The sequence below is a fragment of the Gopherus evgoodei genome, chromosome 7, assembly GCF_007399415.2.
Source record: "Gopherus evgoodei ecotype Sinaloan lineage chromosome 7, rGopEvg1_v1.p, whole genome shotgun sequence".
Lineage (NCBI taxonomy): Eukaryota > Metazoa > Chordata > Testudines > Testudinidae > Gopherus > Gopherus evgoodei.
In genome coordinates, this window is record NC_044328.1 from 87,065,026 (window position 1) to 87,092,375 (window position 27,350).

Below are 27,350 nucleotides of genomic sequence, written 5' to 3' on the forward strand. Positions count from 1 at the left end.
AAAAAAAAGTCAACAAACGATTTTTTTCCCTTTTTCTTTCACAGGGGAGGGGGAGTAAACTGACAAGCTATACCCTGAACCATCCCGGACAATGTGTTTGACCTTACAGGCATTGGGAGCTCAGCCAAGAATGCAAATACTTTTCGGAGACTGCTGGGGACTATGGGATAGCTAGAATCCTCAGTCCCCTCTCCCTTTCGCCATGAGCGTCCATTTGATTCTTTGGCTTTCCATTATGCTTGTCACGCAGCATTGTGCTGTGGACTCTGTATCATAGCCTGGAGATTTTTTTCAAATGCTTTGGCATTTTGTCTTCTGGAACGGAGCTCTGATAAAACAGATTTGTCTCCCCATACAGCGGTCAGATCCAGTATCTCCCATACAGTCCATGCTGGAGCTCTTTTTGGATTTGGGACTGCATCGCTACCCGTGCTGATCAGAGCTCCACGCTGGGCAAACAGGAAATGAAATTTAAAAGTTCGCGGGGCTTTTCCTGTCTACCTGGCCAGTGCATCCAAGTTCAGATTGCTATCCAGAGCGGTCACAATGGTGCACTGTGGGATACCGCCCGGAGGCCAATACCATCGATTTGTGGCCACACTAACTCTAATGCAATATAGCAATACCGATTTCAGCGCTACTCCTCTCATCGGGGAGGTGTACAGAAACCGGTTTAAAGAGCCTTTTATATCAATATAAAGGACCTCGTTGTGTGGACGGGTGCAGCATTAAATCGGTTTAATGCTGCTAAAATCGGTTTAAACGCGTACTGTAGACCAGGCCTTAAAAGCAATGACTTAAACTTTGCCAGTGTTGAATGTGCCAGGTCTTGTAGTGGCTGACATAATCACGTACTGTGCCTATGTTTCTCTAGCAATGAGGCTGCAAGTGAAAGTCAGCACCAGAGGCAGAAACTGCATTTTTTATCTTTGTAATTATTCTCGCCTTTTTGAGTGTTTGTCCTAAAGGATCAGATTAAAATATCTCAAAACCTTCTATTTTAACCCCAATAGGGCAGTTATTATCATATTTAATACCATCCAAAAGACTACCAAAACAGGGTTTTTCCCCCCAATGAAAGCCTATATACAGCTAAAAGAAAAGGAAATTGTTAAAATGAAAACCCAATTCTTTAAATTTTGAATTTTTAACTTGTCTTTTCTATTTAATAAAAAACTTTTAAAGTGTTATCATGATGGCTTTAAATCAACAATTATTTAAAATGATAAACAGTTAAGCGTGGTCCGGGGTAACATTTTAACATAGTGAACAAGGGTTTTATCAACATTTTCTCCTTTGTTTGCCCTGAGATAACCCTTTATCAAAAAAATTATAGCCGATTTGTATAATCCAGGAGATCAGCACTGAACACCACGGGCCCGACAATTTTGTGACTGATAACCTTTTTGTAACAGGTTCTAAGATAAGGATAATAAAATCTCCATGCTTCAGAGCATAAACTCTGCCAAGAGCCAGGAAGGAATGCCCCCTTGCAATGCATAGCAGGTTAAATGGAATCACAGAATGAGAAATTGGTCCACACTGGAGACAGAGCTGGCGCGAGAAGAAAGGAGGGTCTTGGGATGAAGGAACCGGACAAGAACACAAACCAACCACTCCCCTTAGCACACAGGGGGATGGGAAGGGGAAAACCAGACTCCTCTGCATCCTGGCACTCCTCCTCCCCCCACCATTCTCTAAAGGCCCGGAGCAGGCGGGGTGGGAGGGGTTAAAATCGGGACATCGCTTCCCCAGATCGCCCCACAGAGAGAGAGAGAGAGACTCCGCTGCCGCAGCTCCCTCACTCCTCTTACCAGGCTCCGGGACTGAGACGGGGGTCGGACTCGCCACAGGCCCCGGGTCTGAAGGGGGAGGTCGGAGCCCTCCCGCGACCAGCTCCCCGGTTACCTGTCTGTTGTCCTGCCGGTGCCGCACCAGGCTCACTTCCCCGTAGCTGCCCTTGCCCACAGCCCGCAGGAAGAAGTAGGCGGCCAGGGGCATCCTCCCAACCTCCGGCGGCCCCTCAGCGCTCGGGGGCCGGAGCCGCTAGGGCTCAGCTGCCCGGGCGCCTTGCGAACGTTACTGCTGCTGCCATAGAGATCCACAGGAAGCACCGCACGTAAATACAAGCCCGCCTTCTTCTCTATGGTACAGCTCTCGTGTCACTGCTATGGCCATCTTGGATGTGGGCAACCTCCCTCATTCACCTAAGCAGCCATTACAGATGTGGGCGTCCTTCCCGGCGGCCATTTTGGAATTTGAAAATTAATGTCCCCAGTATTGGAGCTAGCCTCTAGTCTCGCTAGAGACGGCGCGCTGATGTAGCCCATTCCAGAAGTCTCCTGCCCATAGAAGGGGCTGCTCTGATTGTCTTCTGGCTTGGAGCCAAAATTCTTCACCCGAGTGGCACAAATGAAGAGGCGAGCAGCATGTGCCTCCCTACACACCCTCTCAGGGCAGCTGAGTTACCCAGAGACATGCACCACTCCACCGCAAGCCAAGCAGCACGCAGCCCTCCACCTCAGGCCTACACTGATGCAGTCCATCTAGGAGACAGGTCCAACCATGCAATGCTCTGCCTCAAGCACACAGCAGTGCAGTCCACCTAGGGGACAGGTTCCACATGCAGTGGTCCACTTCAGGCTCACAGTAGTGCAGTCCATGTAGGGGACAGGTCCCACCTCCAGCACTCCATTTCAATCTCAGCAGGTGCAATCTACGGTTGAGATGTGTGTCAGGTACCAGCTAGGTCTGCCTAAGGTGGGAAATTGAAAACCTGTATTTTCCACCATAGCTACTCCCCTCTTTCAAGGCCAAAGTTCTTTCATCATAAGACAAAAAACAACCCTCCAGAACCAAAACCTTGTTTCTGTTCAGTGCCCCTTTCACAGCTGCAGCACTGAAAGGCTTGAGGCTTTGGATAGATATTTAAAGTTGAGGTTTTTTTCCTCTTACAAAATACCTAAACTAAACACGATGTTATAGTTGAAAATTTACATCCTTATCATGGAAATGGTTAAGTATAAACCTGACTATTCACACACACAGGTACGTGCTTAAGTATTTTTAGGATTAGGATCTAAAATATTAAAAAGTCAGTAGATTCTTAGTTACATTAGCTTTATCTCAGGATCCATAGATCTCTGACCACTCATCACTTATGCTGGAGAATGCTCCTTATTCCCCTTCTTGACACATTTATTTGCCTGATTTACATCAAATTATATTTAACTAAATAATTCATGATCTACCAATCTGCCACTTCTGGCATTGGATAAGGCTATAGGTGTCTCCAGCTCATGAGAGAGTAAACAGCAGAAGGGCAGGAGAATGGAAGACAGTTTTCTAAGCCATGGAGGGGTATGTACTTACTTTTTTTATTAAAGCTAATGTTTGTATATATAATACAAACAGGTTAAGGAATGAGTGTCTGTACATCTGAGTATAGTTACTGCATTGGGGTTTGGCCATGTATGTGGAAAGTGGGCAGGAATATGTGGAAGATGGGTTGGATGCATGTGTGCAAATGTAAGACTAATTATAGAACCATAATGGAGATTTGATTTTGTGACTCATGTATAATGCAAAATGTTAATTTGGAAGAGAGAATATATTTTCACTCTGAACTCTAATTAAAATGTTGTTTTGGCAGAGAGATTTTGCAGATAATTTTCTACAAACTTTGTTACAACTTCAAAAGTTCACTATTTGCTTTTTCCCCATTTGCCTAATGTTTAACCCCTGTTTTGACATTTGATTGTTTATTAACAGACTGTAAACAAGGAATTATTTATTAGCACATAACCCTCAAAGTAGAATTGCTCATTTTTCCAAGATGGAAAACCATCTGTTGTTTTACATTTTATTGGCATTGATTCCTGTGCTTGAAACATCAGACTTTTTTATAACACCTTTCAGGAACATCAGGGTAAGTAACTAAAATCCAGCGGGTAGCTGCTGCTTCCATGATTCATGCACCACTGAATGCACTAGGACCTAGGGTGGCCAGGTGTCCCAGTTTTATCGGGACGGTCTTGATATTAGGGGCTTTGTCTTAAATAGGACCCTATTCCCCTCCCCCCATTCCTGTCCCAGTTTTTCACACTTGCTATCTGGTCACCCAACTAGGACCTTTGCCATGGACTTCTAGGGACACAGGATCAGACCTCAAGCAAACTGGGCAGGCATGCACCTTCTGTGCTTCCAGTTGATTCAGGTGTCCCTGCTGTTCTGCTGAATGTAGTGGTTATGCCAGGCAGATAGGGTCCTTGCATGCTTCTGAATGAACCAGGTAGGTTAAGCTGAGAGAACTCACTCTGCTGCTGAACTTAACATGAAAATGGACACTTCCCTATCTGCTGAATTTATGAGGTAATTGAGGCGGTTGATCATCTGTAGGGCTGCACAATGCTCCTGAGTCATCTATTGTAGAAAATTCTGTATTTCTGTTTTTAAATGACTATCACTTCCCTTACTCATAATAACCTTCCTCTGTTCTTCTGTCCTTCCATCCCTCACCCAAATATAAAAGTAAATGTTTTCAAGGTTTTGTTTTTACAGAGGTAGAATAATAACTGTAGCACCTGATTATTGCACCTGAAAAATAAAACAAAATATTGGGGCAAAACCCCACAAAGAATATTAGATATCAGAGACACAAAATATCTTTCTGGTGATCATGTCCATTACCTGGGTGCCAGGACAGGATTGTACCCTTCAGTGTATTTTATGACAATATGGCAGACCTTCCACCACATCTCTACAGGTCACTTTTTTATATTTGACTAGATCTCAGTGTAAGAAAATGCTTCATGATATTCAGTCTAAATATTCTTTTTGCTTCATTTTGTGCCAATACGCCTAACAACAACAAACAATTTTTCTTCCTTCTCTGTGCTTCCATGTTTTAGAGACTTGCAGATGGTTATGTAAGTTCCATTTGGTTGCACTGTTGTCTTGGGGTAGGGCAGAGAGTTAGACCACTTCATTTCCATTGGCAGTTGTATATACTTTAGCAAGTCTCTTAACCATTCTGTGCCTTAGTTTCCTTGTCTATAATGTTTATCCACCTTTTCAAAGTTCTTTGAGATGTATGACTGAAAATGCTCTTGAAATGACATATATTATTATTAGAGAGACGGTGGGGGAGGTAATATTTTTTTTTATTGGACCAACTTCTGTTGGTGAGAGAGACAAACTTTCGAGCTAACACAGAGCTCTTCGTCAGGTCTGGGAAACTAACCCAGCTACAACAACACTATATACAAGTTCCATTATTTAGTCATTATGTAACACAATTATAAAGTTATACCTCTTTCCTGCTCTCTTCATAAATTAGATTCGCCCATGACACTTAATAATTGTTACTGTTCTCTGTATTTCCTCTGATGCTGAAACCTTTCTGAGTTTAAGATGCCCACAACTCTATGCTATATTCCTGGTAAGGTACATGCAGAATCCTGTAAAGACAAGAGCTGATTTCCACTGTGGTATGCCACTTTTATGATGACATAATTCCATTGAAATAATGGAAATCCCTGTGTGGCATAGAAGTTCCTTCCCACCCTATTCTTGGCCCCCTGGAGTAGGGGGTGTGGCTTGAGGGACGGGATGTGACAGGAGCAGCTCTGTCCTCTGGTAATCACCAAATGCCATTGGGGCCACAGGCAGACAGGTGTGATTTAGAGCAGCTCTGGGTCTGCCCCAGCTTGCTTTTGGGGGCCAAACCAACCCCAGGATCAGAGTGCCATAAAACTCCTTTTGCACCTCTACTCCCTGCAGCTGTGCTAGGAACACAAAGTAAAATTGTCAATGACAAAGCTTCTACTGGATAGACAGCCTTGGAAATTGAAGTCCTCTGCTTATTCACTGCATGGGTAGCAGTAGTACAAGCTTCCTTACACTACCTTATTTATCAACTTAGCTTTGGAGGAACCTCATATAGGTGTATCGGTATTTTCAGTTTTCATGGCCTAGTAATTTCTTGGAGAATATAGTTCTTACAGAAACTATGACAAAGATATGTGAATGTAACACTTTTGCCAGGTGAAGTCGGCAGCAGTAAGGGCTGGGTTCAATATTTAGGAGTTTCTTTGAACAATATAAAATAGAATTGGATATCTGAGAAAACTAAACACCAACCCAAAAGGCAGTACTTCTCCACTCACAAACATTGAGTCTGTGTTTAACAAAATAAATCTTTTAACAAAAAGAAAAAGGGAACTCAGCATTAATTTTGGAAAACACCTCAATCACAATATGAAAGCATGTAACCCTAAGGAAACACCCATCCCACAGTATGTTAGGCAGTCTCCTTTGCCTCAGTTTCCCATGTTGTGGTGTCAAAGTTAATGAACAAATGTCCCTTTAATATGCCATTCCCCTTTCTCTCCACTGCATCCCACTCACATTTGGTTATCGCTGGCCAGCAAAGACCCAGAGTTCAGAGCTGAGTTCACCTCTGACCTCTGTAAGGGGCCAGGGGGAGGAGGCATTGAGCAATATCTCTGCTGCTGCCACTTGCCTCTGCAACTGGCTTGCTGCTGCTGCTGTTTTCTCTGCCACCACTTGCCAGTGTAATTTGCTGTTCACCACTGCTGCTGCTGCTGTACTATTTCTACTACCATCATTTAGCCCAGCTCTTAGTGATTTCACTGGATAGTGGGAAACCACTCTGCTGCCATCTTAGTTATTTTTCACTGCAACACTGTCCCCACACTAGTTCTAAGGCTTAGCCCCTAGACCTGCTCATCAGTGATTTCAGCTCTTGTAATCATGAACAGAAACAAGGACTCTCAACTGAATCCAGTCAGCTCTGTCTTTAAACACTAGAGAGGGAAGGATTTTAGGCATAGTCCATGTCCTCAGGAACACATGTTCTTCCACCATCTCATTTTCACGGGGATTTAACATCCCTACCTTCTGCTTAGCAAGTGGAGTTCGGTTTAGGGGATCAGAGCAGGCTAGGTACCGTTCTATTGCCCTTTACTCATACAATAAAGGTAACATGTCGTTACCCCTGCATTCAAAACTAACATGAGCTGTAACCCCAAACCAGCCAAAACTGAACTCTTCTGCAAAGCAGTTCTGTCTGGTGAACACCTAGGCAGAATAGGTCTGTCTGTGCAAATATAATCTGTGCCTGAAGTCTTTTTCCCATGGGAAAAGCACATTGAGACCCTGCTTATCCCTCTCTTTTATGAATGCACAATCAAAATTACTTAACTGATTACTCTATAGAGCTGAAGGTTGTAAGTGACTCTAGGCAGGAAAACAAACATTTCATGGTGAAAATAATTAGCTTGTGAGAAGTGGCACAAGCAAAAAATAAAAATAAATTCTTTGCCAGTGGAGTGGATTTTTTCACATGGCTCTAAGTATAAGTCTAGTAGACAGGTCACCCAATTGGCTGTAATATAACTAAAGAACAGATTTAAAAAATGTCTTGAAGCTGTTTTTTTCACTATATGGAAAGTCAAAGTCACTTGACATTTCAGAGTAATTCTAACTTTTCACTCCCTGGAGTCTGTACCTCAGTGCATGACTTATAAAGTTGCAATCATTATTTGCAATGAGTGGGTGTATGTAATTTCTGGTTTATATTCAGAGGGCTATAGCCAGGACCTTCCACTTGGATGAAGCACTGAGGAAAGTTACAAGAGCAGTGGGGGAAAATTTTGATGTCAATTGTATTAGAAGTAGTAGTAATAAAAGTTACTTATGTAATGCCTAACAGTTGCACAGGGTGAGACACAGTCTCGTCTCCTTATTCTAAGACAGCTAAAACACGGGACAACAGTCCAGGGAAAGGAGAGATGAGATTATAGGCAAGAAGGTAGGGAGAAATTGCTGAAGGAGGAATTTGATGAAGAAAAGGTGCGCTTAATAGAAAATGGATATTGTCTGTCTCAGGCATAGTGGGCAGCACAGTCAAGGCATGAAGCTAATCCCATGAAAGAGACAAAAGCAGCAGTAAGACAAAGTGCTTTTTTTGAGATTTGGGACCTAATACAACTTTCATTCCTTCCATTGATTCAAAGGTAATTGAAAGACTTCAATGAGAGTTGAATAGACCTGTAGGAAGCAAATTGAAGAGCAAGTGGAAATGGCCTGTGTTATGCAAGATTATTATAATGAAACCAGATTATCATAAAGATTCCAATTTGAAAAACTACAAAATGAAAACAGTTGTGAGTGGATCAAGAATAAATAGAGAGTGAAGACAAGGACTTTGAATATGACATAGTCAAAAACGATGAGGCAATGAAGGTATTGAAGGAGAGATGTGTGAGACATGTTCAATGAGGAGAAAGGAGAAATATTGCTTTAACAGCAATATTTTGGATAGTGTAGAGAGGAGAGAAGACGGGAGAACTGGAAAAGAGGAGGTTACATTTATCAAGGTGAAATATGACTGAGTTATAGCAGTAAGGACACTAATAAAAGGGTGTATTTTGCTGATATAATGAGGTGACAGGACTTTGAGAGAGTAAGTATGGGCGAGATGGGTGAAGAAGAATCAAAGATGACACTGAGGCCATGAGACAGGAAGGAGAGTTCAGTTTTCACTAGGATAGAGAGACAGAGAAGGGGGATGAGTAGGAAAGAAATTTAATTTTGGAAAGATCGAGTTTGAAATGGCAGTTGGGCATTCATAAGTAGACATCTGAGTCACACCTGGAGAGGTGAGACTGGACAGAGGTATATATAGGAATCGCTTGCATGGAGGTGGCAGTTGAGAACATAAGAGTAGTTGGGGTGCCAGAGAGACAGAGTAGGCAGAAATAAGATTCTAGCCAGAAAGAAAGCATTGTCCAGTGATTAGGGCACTATCCTAGGAATTGGGAGACCTGTCTTCAAGTCTCTGTTTTCCATGGACTTCTTTCCTTTGTAACCTTGGGCAAATTACTTAGGTCCAGCTCTCAAATGTATTTGGGCATCTAGTTCCCCACTGATAGGTGACTAAATACCTTTGAGAATCTAGGTGTCTGACTCTCAGTTCTCCATTGGAAAAATGGGGGTAATAGCATTGCCCTACCTCACAGGGGTATGTGTGTGAGGATAAATCAATTAAAGACCATGAGGTGGTACTGTGGTAATGTGGGGCATATCCATACCTTCAGTAGTAATATGTCAGTTAGCATCTCAGTATTTTTGCTTCCAGTTAGAATGTATAAATATGACAAGCCAGTTTTCCAAAAACAGAATGTCACCAATGAGACTTTGAACCAAGAGAAAGAAGGAATTTGTGATCAAACTTCCTGGAGTTCATTTTGAAATAGTGACCTTCCCTGACCTGTAAAATTGCCTTTTTTCTTATTTGCACAGCTCACCTACAATGGGAGCAAATATACTGATTTAAAATAAACATTAATTTCTGGAAACCTTTCTCTCTTTACACCCTTTCATAGTGACCTCATCTACCACCACGGTCCAGCAGAAATACTGTCACTTATAACAGTGGTTCACAAACTGGGGAGCATGCCCCCCTGGAGGGCTCAAGAGGTTCTCTGGGGGTGCACAAAGAAACTGGGATCCCATAGATCCTGTAGGACCTGCTGCCATAATAGCGAGAGTGGGATAAAAATAGTGTGAGTATTGCAGTATAAAAATAGGGTGAGTGCTGCGGGGTGGGACAGGAGCGGGATTTAAAAAAAGCAGTCCTCCTGCACCGCAAATGACATGAATGCCCTGGCCAGCAGCTGCTGCTATCTGGCCACCCAGCTTTGAAGGCTGCACTGCCGCCAGCAGCAGCACAGTGGTAAGGGATTACCTCAGATTACAAGTAATAGAAGGGGACACAACAAATTCCATGAATGGTAAAGGGAGAGTGCAACAGGAAAAGTTTGCGCACCACTGACTTATAAGATGGTGTGAAAATTGTGGCCTGATGGGCTGAAGCAGCACAAATATATGGACAAGTAAGCCTCAAGGATGTATACATGTATGTCTAAATATTTTGGGTTTCACATAATTAGCTTAAGTTTACAAACCTTCTTTCCTCCAGGGAGATTCCATTTCCTTAAAAATACCAAATTCCTCTCGATGTGAGAAATACCTACCTAAAGGCCAGAAACTGAGTTCCCAAACATGGAGTTTCTCTCTGATCATGCCATTAGGTGGACCAGGTTGTTCCCCAGGTGAAATGAAAAGGGGTTCAACCCTTGACACCCATGGATCTTGGGACACTTCGAGGTTCTTCAGTTATTTCTGCTTTGTGCAGCAGACAGGAGCATGTACAAACAGAAGTCTGTGCTATATGTTAAGGACTGAAGAGACACCATCCCCCCAAACAAACAAACTAAATCCACCACTATCACCAATCCAGGCTAGAACGTGTGTGTCCTCTGTGTAGCAATTAAATTGTATTTAATTTTTAATTAGAATTTTTCTCTTTCCCCGCTCTTTCTTTCAGTTTGTCTGTATTTTTTTTCATTCTGTCCCCATCTTTGCTCCTTTTTCAGTGTCTCCTGAGCAAACCACGAACCCAGCAACATTCAAGTTCTAACTTTTAAATCCACAATTGTTGAGACCCATTATTAGCTAATCAAGGCTGCAGGGTTTGGTGCCTTATAAACAGAATAAATGGGCCAGATCCTTAATGACTCATTCATTTTTCCTGGGGAAAAACTCCTATTGTCTCCCACTGATTGCTTGTATATACCCAGATTTAACTCCAGCACCCAATAACTTACCTGGCATATGGTACCAGAACACAAGGATGAATCAACCTTGAATTTACTAACTATGGGCTGGCTCTACATTGCTCGCTCACACAAAACTCTCATTTGATTTGGAAGATGCTAAAGTGCTATATAGATGCTGAAGTGCTATCTAGATGCTAAATAGGTTTATCTGTATGCATATTCTTACAATAGTCATGAGACAATTTTTCAATTTCTTCTCTTTACAGAAGCGAAGTGCTGATGACTTGGTACGTTCTCTTCTCATTTATAACTGAGGATATTATACCAATTAAGGGTTTGTTTTTATCCGGGCTGCAGTGATGGATTCAAATATCAGTTAATAAAATACTCTTACTATTTTAAAGACTTGTGTCATACTACAATGAGCACAGCGTGAGTAATTGTTATTTCTAGGTACACATGGTAAATGCTATTATCTGAAGAGTTTGGTTTAGTTAATCATAATATTCAGTAATATCCCAAATTCAGAGTCTGTCAGGCTCTGTGCAGTAAAAGAGAATAAATAAATAATAGCTAATCCCATGTTGTATTTCAACAAATAACAAAACTGTTTGGCATTGTCTGTATGCCTCTACAGAAACATTTTATCTTCTTTTTAAGTATTTCATTCAAGGAAGGCAAGTGGCTTTATCTTTGTCTTATGCCAGTTGGCATTTAGACCCCAATTCAGCAGTCCATCCCACTTAAGCACAAATCTAAATACTTAATGAACCAGCCAGGCAGCAGTCATCTATCTCCTCTCATCCAATATTTAAAAAGGACTCTAGAGGTAGTCCTGGAAATTACAGACTGGTAAGTCTAATATCGGTACTGGGCAAGTTAGTTGAAACAATAGTAAAGAATAAAATTGTCAGACACATAGAAGAACATTAATTGTCAGACACATAGAAGAACATTAATTGCAAAAGTCAACATGGTTTCTTTAAAGGGAAATTGTGTCAAAGAGTTCTTTGAAGGGGTCAACAAACATGTGGACAAGGGGGATCCAGTGGACATAGTATATTTAGATTTCCAGAAAGCCTTTGACAAGGTCCCTCAACAAAGGCTCTTATGTAAATTAAGTTGTCATGGGATAAAAGGGAAGGTCCTTTCATGGACTGAGAACTGGTTAAAAGACAGGGAACAAAGGGTAGGAATTAATGGTAAATTCTCAGAATGGAGAGGGGTAACCCCAAGGGTCAGTCCTAAGACCAATCCTATTCAACTTATTCATAAATGATCTGGAGAAAGGGGTACAAGGTGAGGTGGCAAAGTTTGCCTATGATACTGAACTGCTCAAGGTAGTTAAGACCAAAGCAGACTTTGAAGAACTTCAAAAAGATCTCACAAAACTAAGTGATTGGGCCACAAAATGGCAAATGAAATTTAATGTGGATAAATGCAAAGTAATGCACATTGGAAAAAATAACCTCAACTATACATACAATAAGATGGGGGCTAATTTAGCTACAACAAATCAGGAAAAAGATCTTGGCGTCATCGTGGATAGTTCTCTGAAGATGTCCACACAGTGTGCAGAAGTGGTCAAAAAAGCAAACAGAATGTTAGGAATCATTAACAAAAGAGAATAGAGAATAAGGAGACTATATTATTGCCCTTATATAAATCAATGGTACGTCCACATCTTGAATACCGCATACAGATGTGATCTCATCTCAAAAAAGATATACTGGCACTAGAAAAGGTTCAGAGAAGGGCAACTAAAATGATTGGAAGGGGTCCCATATGAGGAGAGATTAAAGAAGCTAGGACTTTTCAGCTTGGAAAAGAGAAGACTAAGGGGGGATATAATAGAGGTATATAAAATCATGAGTGATTGTGGAGAAAGTAGATAAGGAAAAGTTATTTACTTATTCCCATAATACAAGAACTAGGGGTCACCAAATGAAATCAATAGGCAGCAGGTTTAAAACAAACAAAAGGAAGTTCTTCACACAGCGCACAGTCAACTTGTGGAACTCCTTACCTGAGGAGGTTGTAAAGGCTAGGACTATAATAGTATTTAAAGAGAACTGGATAAATTCATGGATGTTAAGTCCATTAATGGCTATTAGCCAGGATGGGTAAGGAATGGTATCCTTAGACTCTGTTTGTCAGAGGGTGGAGATGGATGGCAGGAGAGAGATCACTTGATCATTACCTGTTAGATTCACTCCCTCTGGGGCACCTGGCATTGGCCACTGTTGGTAGACAGGATACTGGGCTAGATGATCCTTTGGTCTGACCCAGTACGTCCGTTCTTGTGTTCTTATCCCCAACCATAAGAATCCTGGGGCACTTCTAAATGTTATTCTTGCACAAAGGGTACATGTTGTTGCTGAAGAGTTACCTAAATAGTTGTATCTATCTATTTAACTGTGTTTGTATGTAACTCCATCACCATAGTAACAGCACCTCCCAACTATTTGAAAAAGATATAGTAACAATCTTCCTCCCCCATTACTTTCTTCCCAGCATATGGAAGAAATAGCTCCTGTTTTAAGTGGTCCACAGGCCTTGTGATGGATCTCTATTTTGGGGGTGCATTTTCCCCTTAGAATATCAGGGAGGATAACCTGAAATGAAATTGAGTCTATATGTGGCACTTTTATACAAAAGCACCTTTTAGGTGTGTGCAGCATGAGCCAGCTAGTCAGCTGCTGTTTATAGCAATCATTGGTCTCAGAAGCCAGAGGTATATTGTTGTGTACACCCAATACTGAGCATACACAGAAGTTATGAATGCAATAAAAGAAAATTATTTCAAAATGTTATAAGTACCTGAAAGTAGGAGCTTATAGGAGCAGTGCCAGCTCAACTCCAGAGATAACGTTTTGCTACTGAGGTTATAGTTACTGTTAATAGAATAATTATTTTCATATAGTAGCCTTTTTGTGGACAATATTAAAAACACTCAAGCAAACTTCATTGTACCTTAGTGGTCCCGAACAAATACAGCACTTGTTCTTTTCTGTTATGCCAGGCCTGCACTACTCGTAAAGCGGCGAGGGCCATATTACTCCAAAGAAATCAGCTGAGGGATGAATGCCCCCGGCCCTACCGAACACCCCCCAATGCTGCCAAGCCCCCCCAAAACACAACACCCCCCAGCGCTGCCCAGCCCCCCTGAAATACTCCCCCCCCAGCACCACCCGCCCCATGGAAACAAACCCTCCTTCCCCAGTGCTGCCCCACCGAAACAGCAGTATTGAACCTTGGTAATATGCTATAGTGGGCCCCTACAGTAGTATAATTAAGGTAAAAAAAAAAGTCTTTTTGCTAGAAGTAGAACAAGCTCTTCCCCCAACTTTATAATCAATTGCCCTGTTGAATGAATGAGGTGTGAATGAGGAAGGCGTGGAAGGCAGCACCTCCAGACAGCTGCAACCCTTGGAGAGGGGATGGGAGCCAGACCAGATCAGTAGAACAGGTCAGCCACTGACTCCTCGCTCGCCTCCTCAGCCCTCCACCACCCCGGCTCGCCTACTCACCCCCCCCCATACTGCCCACCCACTCACCTCCTCAGCTCCCTACCCACTCAGCCCCCACCACTGCCCACCCGGCCACTTGCCTCCTCATCCCCCTCCACTGCCTGCCCGTCCCTTCAACCCCCCTCCCTCACCCGCCGCTTGTCTACTAACCCCCCATGGGCCGCACAGTGAGTCCACGCGGGCCGCATGCGGCCCCTGGGCCGCATGTTGTGCAGGCCTGTGTTATGCAGTGAAATGCTAGGTCTCCCTTTTATGGTTATTTCTGTTTTATTGAATTATTACTGATGTACACAATGTTCAAATGTAACTGGTGGTAATTTTGCCATCTTTTATTCTTCAGATTGTCAATGGCATAGAAATCTACAGCATGAAAATTGACAGCAAAGTGACTTCCCGATTTGCCCACAATGTCATCACTAGCAGAGCTGTCAATCGTGCCAATGTGTCTAAGGAAGTGGTTTTTGATGTGGATCTCCCTAAGACAGCCTTCATTACCAATTTCAGCATGTGAGAAGAACTTATATTTCTAGCATGGACTAAAAATCTGGCTGGGTTTAATACAGAGAAATATACACTAGCAGCATTAAGAATATGAATTGAGATCTTTACTTTTACTTTATTATTAGATTGATTTTTAAATGTTACTTGGGCAAAGTTAATGATACAAATACAGATGCAGGGTATTTGTGGGACCTTCAGACAGTTGTGCAATTGTGGACAAGAGCACTAATTTGCTACTTTTTTCCATCTGCAGAGGTCTAAAGGAAAATTTCCGGAAATACCACTTGTTCAAACCTGGGATCTCTAGAAAGATGTTCCATTGCCTACAGTTTTTCCATCATGACATTATAACTTAATTTATTCCATTATTGTAGAAGCAATATTTGAACATAGTAGCTGAAAGCAGATGAAGGCCAAAAAATTGAGAAAAATATCACACCTTTTTGTCTTTAGTTACAGTATGTCATCTGGTGTCATTGTTCAAAACATGATATTCATGAGGCCATGGTATAGGAGTTTGCCAAATATTTGAATAGTGGTTACCATCAGCCCAGTATTGGGCTCATTTATTTTCAGAGGAGGAATTGGTCTTGATCTGGTAAGGTGTAGAACTCTTAACTCCAACTGAAGTAACTGGAAATTGAAGATGTTCATCACCTCACAGGAAGTGCTCAGCACTTGGCAAGATCAAGTCTAGAAACTGTTAGCAAACAAGATAATGAACAGAGGATAACCAAGAATAATGTTTTCATGTGTCAATACAAATCATTCAGCTAAATTAGATACTTTTTCATCTGTAGGACAATTGATGGTGTTACCTATCCTGGGACTATAAAAGAAAAAGAAGTTGCAAAAAAGCAATATGAGAAGGCTGTTTCACAGGGACAGACTGCAGGTCTTGTCCGGTAAGAATGCTGACTTACAGTGGGCTTAAACTTTTCATTTCCTTATTCCAGCATCCTATAGCTAAAAATGAAATTAGGAATATATTTTATAGCCTCTGTTAAAAGTTCATACTTTATATGAAAAAAGGATATTGGTTATATGTAATAGAGACATGACTTCTGATTGGTCAGGGGATATCCATAACTATGAAAAATTTAATTATGCAACCCTACTAATTGAATAATACATACTCATGTGATTAGTCCCACTCAGCTACCTGTGTAAATGCTTCTCAGTATGAGTTAGTGATAAAGAATGAGACCCATAAATCTCATTTCTCTTATATTCATTTTTGTGGGCCAGACTATGCCTGGCTCTTGAGCAGGCGCACAATAGGAGAGAAGGGACAAGTAGCCTTTTTTCTTATTTGTAATTAGTTTAACATTTCTAGGGCTTCTGGGAGAAAAACTGAAAAGTTCACTGTTTCAGTCAACATTGCAGCAGCCAGCAAAGTCACTTTTGAGCTCACCTATGAGGAACTGCTGAAGAGAAACTTTGGAAAATATGAGATGCTCATTAAAGTAAAACCAAAGCAGCTCATCAATCACTTTGAGGTAAATGGCATTGTGAATTAAATTGTACCTTGCAGTGGTTACATTCTGTAGTTACAAAAATTCAAGATGCATTGAAATCTTGTGCATCTTTTAGAATATATGCGTAACAGATGAAGCGGGATACTGTGTTTGTCCACAGCAGTTCACAATTGAAGGGAAGGTCCCCAACCAATATCTTGTTGGCAGTGGTGATTATGAACCAGGATGAAAGCCTCAAACAATGTATTTTATTACTGGTTTGCATACATAAGCTTCACTAGCTGGGACAAGCAATAAGCCCTACATAACTAAGATATATTGGAGGGTGGGAAAGTCATTAACACAACTGAGAACAAATGCCTTAATAGAATAGCCCAAACCTTGCTCAAACTGATGCCAAACAACGCTGTCTGAATTCATAGAGATCATGGTCTCTTCAGTGCCAGAGGTTGTTTGAACACTCTCTTTATCTGCCCTGCTAAAATCTACCTGTAGTTCAATAACTTTCTCTCATGTGTGCTCAGGAGATGCTTTAAAAGGATATACTCCAAAGATGGTCATCAAAAAATGCTCAAATCATTATATGCAGCACTATGCACAAGACCAAAACCATACTGGAGCATAAACAAATCATAACCAGATATGGCCTCCTGGTACTGGCAGTATGGTATTTTCAGAGGAAATGAGTGGTTCTTCAACATCTGACTCAAATTCTTGGGAGCAGTTAGGAAAACAGTAACTTTCAGTTGTGTTTCTTTTTAAAATCTCCAGGTGGAAGATAGGTAGGTCACATCTAACTACTTGCGGATTTCTGATTCAAATATGAATGCTACTTTGCATTATAAAGGCAGATTTCCCCTTTACTAAGAAATTCCCTGTTCTGCATATAGAGTTGCTCATTGTCCTCCATCTAAGTTGTTATAGTGGTGGATTTATCTATGACGGTGTATTTTCAATGAATGTTTCAGATCCAGGCAAACATCTTTGAACCCCAAGGTATCAGTGAGCTGGAAGCACAAGGATCATTCATCACCAATGACCTGTCACAAGTTATTAAAAAATCTTTCTCAGGAAAAAAGGTACAATGGATAATAACCTTAGTAGAGAATGAATTTCTTATATTTTTTCTGAATTCTAAGAAAGTCAGCTCATTATGAAATAATACATCAGCGCAATATATTGGGTTAATGCAAAAGTAAATGTACTGTAACGGCCAGTAGTGGGGCTGGATGGGATAATACAGCTCTTTTCCATCTCTAATTTCTATAAGGTCTCTCTTCCCAGGGTTGCTGTATATCATGCCAGTTTATAACAGCCTTGTATGGATTATTATACTAGCACAGAATACCCAGCTGCTCTGGCCATGCCTTTTCCCTCCCTCCCTCCTAATAAAACCCCTCAACTAGGGCCAGGAAAGGAGCTGACTTGGAGGAATTACACATGCTCTACATGAACCAAAGTGTGTGTGTGTGGGGGTCCCTTTGCCCTCTGGCCTTACAGGGTATTCTTCAGGGGCCACCTACAGCCCTTTTATGCCATTGAAGGTGACATAAAGAAACCACAGCATAAGGAAAAATTCAGGAGATTGAATTTAAATTGACCCTATTGCTTTTTAAAGAATTAAGTGTGAGGAAACAGGGTTTTCGTTCAAGACCTCAAAATTGAGCCTTAGCCCACTGGTATTTCTGCTCTGACATCTACTTGTTATTATTTGTTATATGTATTACAGTAGTGCTTTAGGCCAAATCCCTTTGTGCTATGCAGTGCACAGACAAAGAGATGATTCTTAGATAGGCAAGTGACTGACCCTTTTGCTGTTGTGGCTGCGTGGCTAGAATTTGCTATCCATAAGCAGACACCTTGCATTTTACTTTCAAACAACATCTAAAATCACCCCCAGCAGAGCACTTTTTAGTATAATTGGTTTTATATATTTGTATGATGATGTAGTTAATATTTTCATATCTTTAACAGTTGCTGAGGAGAGGGCTTTATAATAATATTTTATTATTAATGCATTTTTATTACCTTGCACAAGCTCAGTTACTTAGAATAATAAAATATTGACTTGAGTATAGATAACTTGTTTAAAATGGCATCTGTTTTATAAAACCCTGTTTTATCATATTGACATTCACATTTCTGTACATACATTTGTCTAAAACACAAACCTTCTTATGTTTTGTATTTTACATTTGTTTATTAAAGTTTGAGTCTAATGAGGGCTTCTGCTTTCAGGGCCATGTGTCTTTCAAGCCAACCATTGATCAACAGCGAACCTGTGCAAATTGTTCAACATCACTGTTGGATGGAGATTTTACAATAAAGTATGATGTGAAGAGAGACAGGCCGGGTGATTTACAAGTAAATTCAATACTTTACAATTTCATCTGGGCATGCTTAGTAAATTGAAGTCACATCATTTTACACATCTTCTCTTTTTCAGATTGTCAATGGATACTTTGTACACTTTTTTGCACCAACAAATCTTCCAAATTTTCCAAAAAACGTGGTTTTTGTAATAGACATTAGTGGCTCAATGTCTGGAATAGGAATACAACAGGTAATTGATTACATTTACTACGAAGTCAGTCCTGGTGTGCCAGGTTCTAGGGAGTCTAGTACCCAGTAAAGGTACTAGACACTTCTTATCATGAGCAGGTATTCAAAGTCTCAACCAAAACTATAATCATGGATGTTTTCAAGCTATATTTTTATATCTTCAAAATTCTAAACCAAGATATCTAGAAAAGGCTTCCCCATGCTCTGGGTATCCTGTAAGTTAAAACACATGTATAATATTGTCTATTGTTTCCTTTTCTATATCTTTTGTACCCTCTTCCAGCCTGGGTGATGGGAAGCACCTTACTGTTAGAACGCCCCACTCCATTCTAATGCTCAGAATTTCTGTTTCTGCTGCTGCATATCAAGACCCAGGCTCTGGTGCTTAAGATCTCCTCCCCAACCCAAATGTTACTATTGCTTAGCCTTAGAACTAACCTCTCCAGCTCAGCCTAGGTGATGATTGTTCAAGTGATACAATCATAGGGCCTGATTTTCATCTCATCTACACAGCTGTTATGCTGGTGTAACTCATTGACTTCACTGGAATTATTCCTGATTGACAGTGGTACAACTGAGGACAGAATCAGGTCCAGAGTTTTTCACTATACACTATATGAATGTTCAATGAAAAATCCTCAGAAACAAAGCATGTAAAAGCTGTAGGCTTTCCTTTGTTATTCAATATACCCACATCAGTTTCATTCATTTAAACTTGTGTTTATTTACTTATAGACAAGGGAAGCACTTCTTAAAATATTAGAGGATGTTAGGGAAGATGACTACATTAATTTCATACTGTTTGGTTCTGATGTACATGTTTGGAAAGACACATTACTGAAAGCCACTGCTGAGAATCTGAAGGAAGCTAAGGATTTCGTTCGAGCTATTAACACTCAAGGCAGTAAGTATTGTAGTAAACTTGCCAATAGGTGGTACTTCAAATAAATATTGAAGAAGCTAATACACAAATTCAGTCTGAGAATGGAGTGCTACAAGTTTTCATTCTAAAAATTGACTGGTTAAGAAGCACTACTATAGTTATATGTTTGTTTTGGGGTTCTGTGAAGGTTTTACAACCTTCAGAGAAAGAACTGAAAAACAGGCAAGTTCTGAACAGAAATAATAACCCTCCTACCCTAAAAATAGTGTGTGAATTCACCAGTGAGAGCAAAATTCATGTTACTGGAATTAAAAATTGAGAACTGCATCCTTCAGTCATCAGTGATTCTTACCACATAGGTCTGAAGCACATGGCCAGTGGTTAAAATTGACAACATTGCAGTCACACAGACAGTAACTTCAGTCTCAAATCCCCAGAATTTCTGGGTGAGTCTGAGAAATATTCCTCCCCCAACCACACACACACTTCTGTGTGCATGGGCACATGTGCACACACACACAGAGATGCGTGCTATGACGACAGATGCATGCTAACTGTGATCACAGTACCAGTGTTGCCAGCTCTCGTGACTTTTTTTGTAAGTCTCATGACATTTGGTGATTTTCTTTAAAGCTCCAGCTCCTGGAGTCATGAAAATCTCAGCTTTCATTTTAAAAAAAGTAAAGTTTCTTAGCCCTCCTGGCTGTAGAAAAAAGTTAGAAAATGTGACCTGATTGTAATCTAAAGAGAGAAAACCAGAAAGCAAAGAGAAAGAACTCAACATTTATTATTTTTAATCATCTCATGATTTGGAAGCCAATCTCATGATTTTTTGGAGCCTGACTCAAATTTTGGATGCTTGGGGTTAGCAATATTGCATGAGGCTGGCCTGAAGATTTTGGGAAGGATTACAGAGACAATTCTTTGATGTCCCCCAAACTTAATGGATGTACTTCCTCTGCTGCCTGAAGTCTGCATTGTAGAGGCAAAAGTCCATTGGTGGCAGTCAAGCAAATTATAGCTTCAGCTCCTTCAAGAGCCTCAAGTGGTAGCAGATAGTACTGCAGTCTGCTGTACATCAGCCACACTACACAGTTTTGTCTTTATTGGTGGGTCTTAGCCCATATGACCAGCTATTCTGGTAGAGGTTGCATTTGTGACAGAATTTCATGTGGAGTGTTCACAAGATGCGAGTGAAGCTCCATATGTATTCACTGTACCCTTCCATCACCTGTGCGAGGGCCTTCCCCAGGCTTGCTCTGTATTACTAATGGAACATTCCTGAGGTTGGCATTTACCCAAAATATAATGTCCATTTTTTATTATGTTAGTTTGCAAAATCCAGGTTCTGTCAAATTTACTCATCCCCAGCCATCAAAACCAAATCCTTTCACAGTAATATGAAGTGTTTATGTGATGGATTTAAATACCAGCTATAAATGGAGGCAAAATATTAAGGGGCTGAAACTGCCTGAATTCAGTTATCGTACTGTAATGATAATTCACTAGATTCCTAAATTTCCAATCTACTCCGCCCTGATAAGGCCTCAACTGGAGTATTGTGTCCAGTTCAGGGTGCCACATTTCAGGAAGGATGAGGACAAATTGAAGAAAGTCCAGAGGAGAGCAACATAAATGATTAAAGGTCTAGAAAACGACCTATGAGGAAAGACTGAAAAAATTGGTTAGTTTAGTCAGGAGAAGGGAAGTTGGGGAGGGGAGATACAATAACAGTTTTCAAGAACATAAAATTTTGCTACAAGGAGGAGGGAGAAAAATTGTTCTCAGAGAATAAGACAAGAAGCAATGGGCTTAAATAGCAGCAAGAGTGCTTTAGGTTGAACATTAGGAAGAACTTCCTAACTGTCAGGGTAATTAAGCACTGGAATAAATTACCTAGGGAGGTTGTGAAATCTCCATCATTAGTGGTTTTTAAGAACAGGTTAGACAAACATCTGTTGCGGTGATCTAGATAATACTTAGTCCTGCCTTGAGTGTAGGAGACTGGACTAGAAGACCTCTTGAGGTCCCTTCCAGTTCTACATTTCTATAATTCTATAATAAATAAACAATGTTTCACATAGAGCATCATAAGGTGATAATTAATAGCCAACATGGATTTGTAAGAACAGATCATACCAGAGCAATCTAATTTCCTTCTTTTACAGGGCAACAGCCTAGTGGATGCAGGGCGGGGGAAGCAGTATATGTGCTATATCTGGACTTTTTAGTAAGGCATTTGACCCAGTCCCACATGACATTATCGTAAACAAACTAGGGAAACTATGTCAACTTTCTAACTAAAAGGATAGTTAAGCTCTGGAATAAGCTCCCAAGGAAGGTAATGGAGACTCCATCATTGGAAATGTTTAAAAACAAGTTGGAAAAACACCTGTGAGGGATGGTCTAGATTTACTTGGTCCTGCCACAGCTCAGGAGGCTGGACTTGATGATTTATCAAGGTCTCTTCCAGCCCTTCATTTCTATTATTGTATGAAATATGGTCTCAATTAAGTTACTATAAAGTTTTAAAAGTGGAAGGACATATCAAGTGGTTCCTGCAGGGGTCTGTCTTGGGTCTGATACTAGTCATTATTTTCATTAATGGATGATGGAACAGAGTGCATGCTTATAAAATTTGCAGATGACATCAAGCTGGGAGTGGTTATAAGCACTTTGGATGACAGGATTAGAATTCAAAATTATCTTAATAAATTGGAGAATCGGTCTGAAATCAACAAGATTAAATTCAGTTAAGAGACGTGCACAACACTGCACTTAGGAAGGAAAAATACAAAATGTGGACTAACTGGCTAGGCAGCAGAACTGCAGCAAAGGACCTGAGGGTTACAGGGGAATCTCAATTTGAATATGAGTCAATAGTGTGATGCTGTTGCAAAAAAGACAAATGTCACTCTGGAATGTATTAACGAGACAGAGGAGATAATTGTTCAGCTCTACTCAGCAATGGTGAGGCCTCAGCTGTAGTAGTGTTTCCAGTTTTGGGCACCACACTTTAAGAAAAAAGTGCTCAAATTGGAGCGAGTCCTGAGGAGATCAACCAAAATGAAAAGCTGACCTATGAGGAAAGATTGATAAAACTGGGCATGTTTAATTTATGAAACTGCCTTCAAATATGTGAAAGGTTATTATAAAGAGAATGGTGATCAGTTCTTTTTGTCCACCAAAGGTAGGACAAGAAGTAGTTTGCTTACTTTGCAGCAAGATTTAGGTTAGATATTAGGAAAAACTTTCTAACACTAAGGATAGTTTAAGCACTGGAACAAATTACTTAGTGAGGTTGTGGAATTGCCATAACTGGAAGTTTTTAAGAACAGATTAGAAAAGTACCTGTCAGGGATGGTCTAGGTATACTTAATCCTGCCACGGCCTGTGGGGCTGGAAGAGATGTCCTCCTGAGGTCCTTTCCAGCCCTACATTTCTATGAATCTAGGATTAAAACATTTCTATTTTTGACCACCAGTTTTCAACCCTAATTTGTGTCTCTACATTGCAGTGACAAATCTACATGGTGGTTTAATGAAGGGAATTGAAATGCTGACTACAGCTTTTGAAACAAATTCTGTGCCCAAGAGAAGTGCATCTATTATTATCATGTTAACGGATGGTCAACCCAATGAAGGTAGGTGTCTTGGTAAATGAAGCGAACAGTAAAATGGAATTAAGCAGGTGAAGGAAAATAATTACTTGAGTTTTAGTTCACCATTCTTTAATTTTAGGAGACATGAGACCCGATTCACCTCTGATTTCAATGGCATTACACTAAGGTTAAGCTGCTGTAGCAGACTGGAGAATCACCTCTTTGGTTTCAGTTTGTGATTCATTATCGACCACAAATATATATATATACACTGTGTCTTTGGTGGGTCTCATCCTAGACACAATTTTGCCACATTACTAAACTATTGCCTAATTAGACATCATCCTTGCTATATTAAGAACATTTTCATTGGTGTAGCTGAATTAATTCAGTTACACTGATGCAAACCCTTAATTTAGATGTCCTGCACTGATGGGAAGGGTATTTGTCAATTAAGCTAAACTGCTTTGTGCTGGTGTAACATGTCTACATTATGGGTTTTCACTGGTGTAACTGAATAATTGTTATGATGGTGCACATTTTCTTTATATAGAGTTTCATCTCTTGGTAATGAATAAAGATGAGGAGTGGGATTCTCCCACCCATTCTGTGCCCTAATCACCATTGCACCAGGGCCCACCTAAAGGTGCCACAAAAGGGGTAGGAAAGAATTTCCTGGGAGCATGCCAGGATGGAGCCAGAAGTTTGGAAGGGATCTCCATAATACATGCTACTCCCACTTATGAAGTTGCCTGTAAACAAAGCAGCCACTCTCGGGATGTCATAACAGAGCTCTATATAGGACTTCACTGAGTTATGCTGAGGGCCTCACCAGTCCCTGAACAACTCAGAATCCTGAAAGCACAAAGGTGGCTGGTGTGTACTCTGCCTCTTGGAGAACCTTATTTATGGGGCTAATAAAGGGTTTTGTTTTTGTTTTTTTAAAGGAAGTCTGCTTTCTAAGTTAGATACTTGTATATACTTTGTCTAAAGTTAGTTTAGAATTAATGATGCCTAGAAAACATGATAGTCATGCCCTGAAAAATCTAAATAAAAAATAACTAACCACATTTCATTCATTTTATTATTTTTTTCTGTTTGCTATTATTTTCATAAACAAAATCTTCAAGTCTATTTGTTTTGTATTATTTAATATGCAGGTGTATCAGACCGTCAGGAAATTCAAATGAATGTAAAAAAAGCCATTCAAGGAAGATACCCCTTATATAACCTAGCTTTTGGCTATGGTGTTGACTATAATTTTCTAGAAAAGATGGCACTAGAGAATAAAGGGTTGGCTCGTCGCATCTATCCACAGTCTGATTCAGCCATACAAATGGAGGTAAAACCATAACCATATAAATTCAGTTAATGATGGCAGTCACTCTGATATTTCTAATGACATTTGTCTCCACTTTCAATGTAATTAAACAAAATATGACCATGTACTGGGGTGCTAGATTTCCAGGTAACAGCTTTCCCCTTCTCTTGTAAAGGTGTAAAGTGTAATGACTATGAATTGGGAGACAGCATGGTTTAATGAACAGTTTTATTTATTTGTTAAGGTGTCAAGAGGTCTTTGGAAACTGGAGTGTCTATGAATTATATATTTATTAATTATAAGCTCCCTCCCTCTTCCCTCTAGGGTTTTTATGAGGAAGTAGCCAATCCCATGCTTACAGAAGTGGAGTTAAACTACCCTGAAAATGCAATATCTGACTTAACTCAAAACATCTTTAAGCACTACTATGATGGCTCTGAAATCGTGGTGGCTGGACGTCTTACAGATAATGACCTGGACAGTTTGACTGCAGATGTGAAAGCTCAAGGTGTAAGTATAGGTCTACTGTGATTGTTTCAAGCCTTTCTTTGTGACAAAAAATGTCTGAATGTGGGAGATTCCAAATTTGGCAGTGCATACAAATTCACCAATATACCTTTATTCTATGAAAAAAAAATATTGCAGAGCATGGAGAATTTAAATATACCAAAAGGCATGACATTTATTTAGCTAAATTTTTCTTTGAATTACTCTAACATCAGTCTGGAGTAACTTTGTACAGTATGTCCAATTTTACTAAGTTAGTGTTGCTATCAGAACCTTGATGTTTACATCTCTTGATGATTTTTTTTGTCTTTACGTGGTTAGCCTTATTGTTTCATTAACATTGTGTTTAATAGTTGAATGGAATAATCTGTGGCTTTTACCTTTGTATGCAAACTCTGTAAAAAGTACAATTCAAGATTCATCAGTATGACAGTATGAAAATCTTGTTCTAATACAATATTGCTAAGTGAAATCCAGATGCCAGTCTTGCCACTTCCCCCCAAGAGTTCTGGTGATTTGGTTTGCATGTGAAATGGATTTGTCCTCCAAAATTGTCTTTAATACTTTGAGGAATACTTTCCACTCTCCAAGGCAATTGAATATTTGAAAGGCCTTCCAATGGAAATAGAACTTCGTTCCTGTTAGGTACTAAGTGGACTAAACATTATTTCCAGTCCTGGATTCTATAACAATTTTAAAAAACCCAACACGAATGTACCACTTTCATACAGAGAATTTTTATTAAATGTACAGTATCACTTGTATACTGTATGTACTCTGACACACATTGGTCCACTTCACATTACAGTTATTATAATCTGAAACGAAATATATTCAAAATACAGAAATTGTGCTACTACTAGGCCAGCTGCTATATCTGTGCCATGTTAAATACATAGCATAAGCAATGTACAGGTAAATCCTGATTAACCAAATTTCAGTGTTAATTTTGAAAATACGTTCTGTCCCCATATGTGTAGTTCTAGCAGCTGTGGAGCTGCTGAGCAAAAGCACTGATACTGACTTCTGAACCTGTGCAATTCTCAGTGCAGGATCAAGATGTTCATTAATTTACTGTAGATCCTCATTTTTCAAATCCTAGATTATATGAAGATTTTGGATGTCTCCTGTAATCTATGGATAGTCAGGGGGATCAGTCGTACCTGTCTGTTACAGAGAGAAGTTTTCTTTATTCCTAACAGGCAGAAAATGATGTGATGTTTAGTGAACAAGCAGATATCGAAGAAACGGCAAAAGCTCTTCAAGAACAGGAGTACATATATGGGGATTACATTGAGAGGCTTTGGGCTTATCTCACCATCCAACAATTACTGGATAAACGGTAACGAAATATAAATTAACATTCTCTGTGAAATAGCATGAAAACACTGGGCAGCTAATTGGCGATATTCATTACAAATGCACAGAAAATACAGAACTGTTTATCTAATTTACTCTCCATAACAAAAAAATAGTAAGTATTGTTTTTTTAAGTTAATTTTAAAGGAGTGCAAATACAGGATCAGACTGTGGCTACCTTCTCTGCCCCTCAGTGAAGTCAGAAGTGCTCTCAAAAGGAAATGTGTATTTCATTTCAGCAGATAAATGGATAGCTTCATATTTTAAAGAGAGAAGAAAATACTTAATCCAGTGTTTAATGACTTGGCTGTGTAGAAGGCTTATGTTCTGATTCTCTCCCTTCATTCAGCACTGTAGCTCAGGGAGAAGAAAAGGAAAATCTTACCACTGAAGCCCTGGAGCTCTCTCTGAAATACAAGTTTGTGACACCTTTGACATCCATGGTGGTTACGAAGCCAGAAGATAATGAAGATAAAGCTGCAATTGCTGATAAACCAGTAGAAGGTACAGACGTTTTCAGTTTTACTTTACAAATGACCATTTGACATTCCCTTAGATAGGCGCTTTTCACATTGGAGCAGAATTTCATATATATATTGTGATGAGGCAAGGCCATATGACTACAGTAAAGTAGTGAGGAACAGGTATGTTAGCCCCAGGCTAAACAAATCCCTGGTACCATGGTAATCAAATGGCAGTTGCTCCACGTTAATCAAGACACCTGGGGCCAGTTGAGATCCTTCTAGAAGGCAGTGGAGATAGCTACATTGATTGGGACACCTGAAGCCAGACAAGGGCTGGCTGGAACTAGTTAAAAGCCTCTCAGTTAGTCAGTGAGGTGTGGGTGTCGGGAGCTATAGGATGGAGCTGTGTTGTTGGAGGAATGAAGCAGTAAGGAAGGAGGCTCTGAGGTAACGGTGAAGGAGATGTTGAGTGGGGAGCTGCTATGGGGAAGTGGCCCA

The 27,350-nt window shown here is 40.3% G+C and overlaps 2 protein-coding genes across 5 annotated transcripts in view; one reads left to right on the forward strand and one right to left on the reverse strand.

Moving 5' to 3' along the window:
* Positions 1–2,100, reverse strand: part of NEK4 (NIMA related kinase 4) — a 37,762-nt gene extending 35,662 nt beyond the window's left edge. Inside the window, exon 1 of one of the 2 annotated variants that reach the window (XM_030568372.1) lies at positions 1,909–2,100. In XM_030568372.1, the coding sequence (XP_030424232.1) occupies positions 1,909–2,001 (93 nt within the window). In that variant the 5' untranslated portion in view covers positions 2,002–2,100. The other variant, XM_030568374.1, reaches the window with a different exon arrangement.
* Positions 2,101–2,256: 156 nt separating this feature from the next.
* LOC115654307 (inter-alpha-trypsin inhibitor heavy chain H3-like) overlaps positions 2,257–27,350 on the forward strand; it is a 40,898-nt gene continuing 15,804 nt past the window's right edge. For 2 of the 3 annotated variants that reach the window (XM_030568369.1, XM_030568370.1), the window contains exons 1-14: positions 2,257–3,360; positions 10,913–10,933; positions 14,517–14,683; positions 15,478–15,582; positions 16,014–16,176; positions 17,124–17,234; positions 18,394–18,519; positions 18,602–18,718; positions 19,453–19,621; positions 23,118–23,243; positions 24,362–24,543; positions 24,847–25,032; positions 26,232–26,371; positions 26,738–26,892. In XM_030568369.1, coding sequence (XP_030424229.1) covers positions 3,331–3,360; positions 10,913–10,933; positions 14,517–14,683; positions 15,478–15,582; positions 16,014–16,176; positions 17,124–17,234; positions 18,394–18,519; positions 18,602–18,718; positions 19,453–19,621; positions 23,118–23,243; positions 24,362–24,543; positions 24,847–25,032; positions 26,232–26,371; positions 26,738–26,892 — 1,798 coding nt within the window. In that variant the 5' untranslated portion in view covers positions 2,257–3,330. Of the gene's footprint in view, positions 3,361–10,912; positions 11,079–14,516; positions 14,684–15,477; positions 15,583–16,013; positions 16,177–17,123; positions 17,235–18,393; positions 18,520–18,601; positions 18,719–19,452; positions 19,622–23,117; positions 23,244–24,361; positions 24,544–24,846; positions 25,033–26,231; positions 26,372–26,737; positions 26,893–27,350 lie in introns of all 3 variants that reach the window. The other variant, XM_030568371.1, reaches the window with a different exon arrangement.